Source organism: Tenrec ecaudatus, chromosome 2 (genome assembly GCF_050624435.1).
Source record: "Tenrec ecaudatus isolate mTenEca1 chromosome 2, mTenEca1.hap1, whole genome shotgun sequence".
In the NCBI taxonomy this organism is placed as follows: domain Eukaryota; kingdom Metazoa; phylum Chordata; class Mammalia; order Afrosoricida; family Tenrecidae; genus Tenrec; species Tenrec ecaudatus.
Window position 1 is genome coordinate 206,567,661 of NC_134531.1, and position 7,265 is coordinate 206,574,925.

A 7,265-nucleotide genomic window follows, 5' to 3' on the forward strand; every position below is an offset into this window, starting at 1 on the left:
GAGGACCACCTTCATTACTCCATTTGAGGGGCCCTGGGTTAGGGCGGCCAGCATTTCTGAATGCCCAGGGTGGAGGTCAGTGACTGTGTGTGGCTGGTGGCCGGGCGGGTAGCTGCTCCTGTCCCGTGAGACATAACCTGGCTGGTGCCTGCTCTCCCTCTTCCCGGGCTCTGTGCTTACCTTCCACATTCTTCCAGGAAAACATCTCCGGGATCTTCAACAAGACCTGCGCCATCAACTACCCTTCCTACAGCCACGTCTTCTCCATCTGGACTCTGGGCCGGTTCCTCCACCTGTACCCCCAGAATGCCCTGGCCCATTCCCACTGAGCACACCTGCAGGGTGCGGGGTGTGAGGGTGGCATCTGAGGGCGAGGGGCATGGGGAAAGGTATTGTGTTCTCAGCCCAAGCTCAGTTCTGAGACGGACTGGTTGGGGCTAGGAGCAGAGAGCTAGCCCGACTTCTCAGAAGGCCCTTCCCTTCCAGCACCAGGCCGGCCAGTGTGACAGCACCCTTTCTGTAGGCACAAGGCTAGAACCTTCTGGAAGAGTCCACTTGTGTTTGCCCTTCCTGCCCTGCCATTAATGCAGTCTCCTCTTGAGAATCCTTGTGTCCTGCACCCCTTTTGGGGTCCTGTGCCCCACCTATTTTTTCAAGTGGGAAGAAGGTACCATGGGGTGACGCTGTGAGGGCAGCGTATCTGTTCTGCAGCCTCCACCTCCTCTTAGTAGCCCTATGAGGAAAGGGCCCAGGACTTCCTGAAGCCCTGTGCTGCGCTGGGGGCCTGGGGCAGTGCTCCTCCCACAGTGCAGCCTGGACGGGGCAGGGCCTTCAGTAGCCTAGCCTCCAGGCTGTACAGTACCCATAATAAGACATGCAATAAGGACGGGAGGTAACTACATGCAATAAGGACGGGAGGCCACTGTATGGTGTGGGCCTTTGGTATGTGTTGGACAGCCCATCCCGTCCCCTGCCAGCTAGGCAGGACTTGGCACCATCCTCCGATCCAGGCAGGTGTTTGGCCTGTGGCACCCACACCTCACCCCCCTTATGGATGGGAGGGAACCTTTGCCCCAAATCTTGATATTTCCGCGGGCTCAAATGCTCTTCTGCCCTGTGTGTGAGGAGCAGGCTAGTGCCACCCACCACTTACACTTACTTAGTGCCAGCAGACTCTTCTCCCACCCTCCCCAGTCTGTACCAGCCTCCCCTTCCCTCTGCTGTTTCTGTGTCCTCCTCGCCCCATCCCATCATTTCCCACTTGGACCTGCTGGCCACCCTGTTGCCCTAGCAGTGATCCAGGCCTTTGGCAGTGTGCCCTCTGGCCTCCCTCACCACCAGGTTCCCTGGCCATCCTGAGCACTGTCCGCAATAGGCCTGGTACTTACCTGCCTTGGGGCATTCTTTCATGCTACCCATCTACTGTCCCCTCTCCCTGTACAAACCTGCACTAGCCCCACCTTGGACTGGTGTGGTCAGGTGGCTAGTCAGCTCCATGTAGCCGGTTCTTAGAGACTGTATGTATACCTCTTGGACATTTTGAAACTGATGTTGGTTTTGGCAGAAGGGATTGTGTTGGGACATTTGAAGCCTATCGGTGTGCACTGCACACACACACACACACACACACACCCTTCCTGTGTGAGCCTCCCCAGTCACACGCTGACGGGGCATAGTTTTCCCTGATGCAGCAGCACCTGCCCCTGGGGAGCTCCTCTCTGCCACACCACTGTACAGAACACATTTTGTTCAGGACAGAATCTGCTTTTGAACTGAGACTGCACATAATGAAAATGTTCACCTGAATCACTGCTGCAACCTTACTAAACGGGCACCAGGTTCCTGTGTGTGGACGTGTGCTGTGGGCGGCTCTGTCTTGTCCTGGGGAACAGTCATGACCAAGGGGCGGTTTCGCAAACCCTGTGACTCCTTGTCCAATGTGTCCAGTTCAAGGCCCTGGCAACAGTCTTCAGCAAACAGGAGGAGGAGCAGGGTGCGTCACCAGTTACTTGGGGAAAACATTTCTTCCAGCATGATAAAAGTCCAAGCTCTTTATGCTGGGTCAATCATTAAAGGTTCTTGAATTAAAATAATTTCATTGGTGATCAAGAAGCAATTTTGAATAGTAGACTGCAGGTTCCTCTGCCTTAGCTTTCTGTGTTCACCTGGTTTAGACCCTTCCTGGTGAGGGACTGTCCACTGGACATACTCGCTTTTCAATAGAAACATATTCCAAAAAGTAATACGCCTTTCTGGAGCCTAAGTTTGGTATTGCTTCAAACTTAAATTTTATTGAGATAATAAAGTTTTATATACTAATGCGTTGTGCTATTTTTGATTAAAAATACAATTAATAAGTTAATTGGTCCACCTGTTTGATTTTTGTTCCTTGGAAGATAGTTTTTTTATTTGTAACTCACTTGTGTTAAAAAGTAATGAAGGTTAGAAAGGTCGAGAAGTCAGGTGGGATGACAAGGGAGTTAGCACAGAATGTCGGCGGGCCCGGCTGCTTTGCTGTTGGTGAATTCCCAAGTTTAGTGCTCAGCTTCCTAAGGGGTGACTGGCACAAAATCATAAGACAGCCCCAAGGCTTAGGATAGTCATGTTACTGATGGAGGGGATGGGCCATCCCATAGGCACATTCCCGCGTGTTGGTTTTTGTAGACCTTTCACAAAGGTTTTCATTCAAAGGAGACTCCCATGAAAGGAGCCCTTGAAGGTGACCAGCAAGATGAGGCCCACGATGCAGCTCTGAAATGCTACGGAGAGCCCGGAATGGTGTTTGTGCTCTGTTTGTTCCGCTCCCTAATTGGGGGACCCTCACACTTGGGCTTGCCATTAGGAATTTCTGGTGGCCTGGCCTTTCCATTTGGAATACCGTGAATGACATCAGAGTACAAATTTTCCTTGGTGGTAAAAATGGACCCATCGGGTTCTGTAAGATGACTATTATTGGTAACAAATTATTTCCAGTCTTTCATAGGGCTGATGATGGTGGTGTCCCAGAGACCCATGCTTCTCACAGGCAGAGAAAGGCCACTTCTCAAAGCCCTGGACACGTACACACTTAGCTCACAGCCAGGCCCTTTATGGGGCATGAGCAGCAGCAGCCTGGGTTCCCTGAGGTGCCAGCTACGGGGAAGCTAGAAGACCCGAGTCTTTGCTCAAGGTGCCCAGACAAAGTGATTACTGAAAAGACCTATAGGTAGCCAGAAGATTAAAACAAACACTAGCTACTGACTTATTAAACAATATAGGTGGTCCAATTTATGTCTACCAGTAATTGGACTCAGAAAACAGGGGAGAGGCAGAAAAACATTTGAGGGAGGTATGGCTGGAGAGTAGTCAAATCTGATGCAGGGTACAGCCTGCAGATCCATAAACTCAGCAAACCAATGACAGAGTAAATACACATAGGCAAAACAGACCAATGAAGAAACACTTCGAGGCCCTTCATCATCAATGAAAACCAGTGATGAATAAAAATCAAAATGGACAGAAAACTGGATATATTACATGTCAGTTGCTGTGAGTTGATTCTGACTGAATTCCAGTTTTCTTTTTTTAAAAAAATTGTTCTAACAGTTTTATTGATAGAATTCACATACCATACAATTCAGTGGTTTAAATATATTTTAAGAGTTGTAAAATCACCCCAATCATTTGTAGAACATTTTTTTCATTCTGTATTCATTAGCTCCTCATGTCCCCCAGCCTCTCCTGCGTAAGCCTAAGAAACGACTAGCTACTGTGTTGATTGACCTGTCCTGGGTTTCATATACAGGGAAAATCATACAAAACAACCACACCAAAAAAACCCCTCAATCCAAAATAAAGCAGAAAATAATAAAAACAAACATTTAAAATGAGTCAAAAGGGCAAATGAGGTTAAATTTTAACCTGGTTAAATTTTCTGCAATAATCTACTTTCCAGTGTACTCTTGAGACCGAGGCTAGTCACATCCCTGGCCAGCGGTCGGAAGGGATTCACCAGAAGCTTAATCCACCCGGGGACTCTGCAATTGGATTTTGAGCTTTCATTTTCTTATATAGTCTGCAAACCAGATGCTCAGAACATAAGCGCGAGTACAATTCCTTCCTCTGGTCTTGGATCTCATTATTTATAGTCCTTGGATCACACTGACTGGTGTGCTTCTTCTGTGTGGACTTACTGACACCTTCGCTTTCAGTGGTTCTCACCCTAATGCCGTCACCCTTGAATACAGCTCCTCATGTGGTGATCCCTTAACCATAAAAGTATTGTTGTTGCTACTTCATTTTGCTGCTGTTACCAATCGGGCAACCCCTGTGGAAGGGTTGTTTGACTCCCAAAGGGGTCGCGACCCACAAGTTGAGAAAGACTGGGTTAATTGTTTGTTTATTTTAAAACCCCAGATGCTAGTCTTTCTGCTAGCCAGGCACCATCTGATTTTACCACACCTTGCTATAGCACTCAAAGGATTTTTAAGACTTGGAATTATATTACCAAGCCTGCTTTCTCCAGCATCTCTGGATGGGTTTCAGCCACCAACATTTTGACTTGCTCCTTCTATGAGCATTGATTAGGAATCCCCGTAAAAGGAAAGCCCCGACACTGCTGGTCTCTCTTCTTTTATCATGATGCTGTCTGCTGGTCCCGTTGGGAGGGTTTCTGCTGTCTACATGGAGTTGCAATCCCTCCTGAAAGCTGTAGCCTGATTTTCATTAGAGAGTACTGCAAGTCCTCCTTGCTTTCAGCAAGCAAGGTGGTGCCATTTTGCACATTGCTGTTTGTTCAGAAATCTTCCAATCCTGAGATCGTGCTCTCAGATGGTCCAGCCTCTCATCTTACTTGCTCAGCATGTCGATTGAACAAGGGTGGTGACACACACCGTTCCTGATCTTCAAACCGGAAATCGTCCCTATTCTACATGTGACCTCCTCCCTGGGGGACGGACAACAGAAAAGTGGGTGAAGGGAGACAGCGTACAGTGTAAGAGATGACAAAATAATAATTTATAAATTATCAAGGGTTCATGAGGGAGGGGAAAAATGAGGAGCTGATGCCAGGGGCTTAGGTGGAGAGGAAATGTTTTGAGAATGATGAGGGCAATGAATGTACAAATATGCCTTACACACTTGATGTATGTATGGATTGTGATAAGAGTTGTATGAGCCCCTAATAAAATGATAAAAAGTGGGGGTGGGAGTGAGAGAGTAGCGAAATAGAGGAAGGCCCTCATGGAGACGGATTGGACGCTGTGGCCACAACAATGGCTCAGGCAGAGGAACACTTGTGAGGCTGAACAGGACTGCAGCGTTTCCTTCTGCTGTCGTAGGGGCACTGTGGGTGGGAACGGAATGTATGGCACCTAACAGCAGCAGCAGAGTGTGGAGAAGAAACCAAATAGTGCCTGACCATCAGAAATAAAAGTGTTTGGGGTCTTTAAAGGCTTGTTTTCAAAGGAGCAGTCATTTAAGTGAGGCATCAATTAAGGAAGAAGCACAGCAGCCTGTGTGATCCCAGGATTGTAAATAATAAAATCCAAATCTGAAGGAGGGAATGGTATCAGAGCTTCTTGTGAACATCTAATTTGCAGAGGATGACAGTGGAATCCCAAAATCCATCTGCAGGGGCTCCATGTGGATTACGTCTCCAGTGAATCCCCTCTGACTACAGTCGGGGATGTGAAGCACTTTCCTACATACGGAGAGCATTGCCAAGTCAATTATGGCAGATGTAGTTCGGTCAAAATGGAATACTTTGTCATTTGTTCATCCCTTTGACTGGTTTTAAAGTTGTTTCAGTTTCTCTTTGAGATTTTTCTATGTTTTGTCTACTCATTGTTGTTGGTTCTTTGGTCTGTTTTGTTTGCCTTAGAAAATCTTCTATATATGAAATCCAGACTAGGTAGATCTATTAAAGACAGTAACTAGATAGGGGCATGATGAGGGTGGGGATGGGGGGAACTGGGGAGCTAAGAACAATGAGTCCAAGAAGAAAATAAATTAATTGGGATGATGATCACACAAATATCCTTAATAATATTGAGTGATTAAATTGCATGATATGTGAAATATATGCTAATAAATTCAAAAGGGGCATAGGGAAGAAGATGCTGTATACATACATCCTTGGGGTGAGGCCCAGGTAATATGGCAGGGGCCAGACTAAACTCAGGGATACATATAGGATTCATATGGTAGCCCATTAAAAGGGAGGATGGAAAAAGGTATGGGTAGCCGGGGGAACAGGGCACTCACCCACATAGGGGGAGGATGTTGATTGTGTTTCCACAGGGAAAGAGAGACAAGACTTCAACCCGGAGCTCCAAGACAAGAACACAACACACTAACATGAAGCAGGGAACCGATAGAGAGGCCTGAGGGGCCGGCCCCATTACCAACTAAGTGTAAGGCACTACCCTCCCCCCAAGAAGAATTCACTTCAGAGGACAGTTCAAGAAGAGGGGAAGAGGGATTGGTCTGGTCAGAGCACACAGGAGCCACTGAGGGGCATAGGGGAAAAAAAGAAAAGAGTGACTCACATCCTGCCCCACCAAGTCCTGAGGACAATGTTCCTGCTCAGAGCAGCAATGCACAGAGATGACCACAGGGCTGGCCCCACCATGGGACACAGCATTCCTCATTGACCCATAGCAACATTGGCGACAACACTAGAGACACACAGTGGGAATTGTGCCCGCCATGAGCTCACCACGCCGAAGCCAGCCTCTGGGGGCATGCAGCAGAGCAGCGGGGGAAGCAGAGCAATGACGTCCCCAGGGATAGAGGTGGTGCCAAGGCATGGCATCCCATCAGACTTGACTGGAAAGCACCCATGAAGGAAAACAAACAGACCCTGTACTATTCATATGTTTATGTGTGTATGCGGATGTGTGTGTTGTTGTAGCTATTGTTTTACTTTCTGTTGTTGCTTCGTGGTACTCAGTCTTGTGACAGTACATATAGTATGTCTACCTGGAAGGGATAGGCGGAATAAACAAGCCAGAAGAGAGAACAATGGGATGACAGTTTTGGGGGGAATGGGAGTAGGGGAGGTGGGGGAAAGGAGTAGGGTTTTAACAAGCCCAGGGACAAGGGAACAACAAGTGATCCAAAATCAGTGTCAAGGAGGGTGTGGGAAGTCTGGCAGGGCTGGATCAAGGGTGGTGTAACCAAGAGGAATTCCTAAAACTCAAACGAAGGCAGAACATGATAGTGGGATAAGAGGAAAGTATAAAGAAACAGAGGAAAGGACTAGGAGGCAAAGGGTAGTCATAGAG

General features: G+C 47.7%; 1 protein-coding gene across 2 annotated transcripts in view; it reads left to right on the forward strand.

Moving 5' to 3' along the window:
* The window catches only part of LSS (lanosterol synthase), a 31,668-nt gene extending 29,306 nt beyond the window's left edge, over positions 1 to 2,362 (forward strand). For both annotated transcript variants that reach the window (XM_075542184.1, XM_075542185.1), the window contains one exon: positions 198 to 2,362. In XM_075542184.1, coding sequence (XP_075398299.1) covers positions 198 to 329 — 132 coding nt within the window. In that variant the 3' untranslated portion in view covers positions 330 to 2,362. The remainder of the gene's footprint in view (positions 1 to 197) is intronic.
* The last annotated feature ends 4,903 nt before the right edge of the window (positions 2,363 to 7,265 follow it).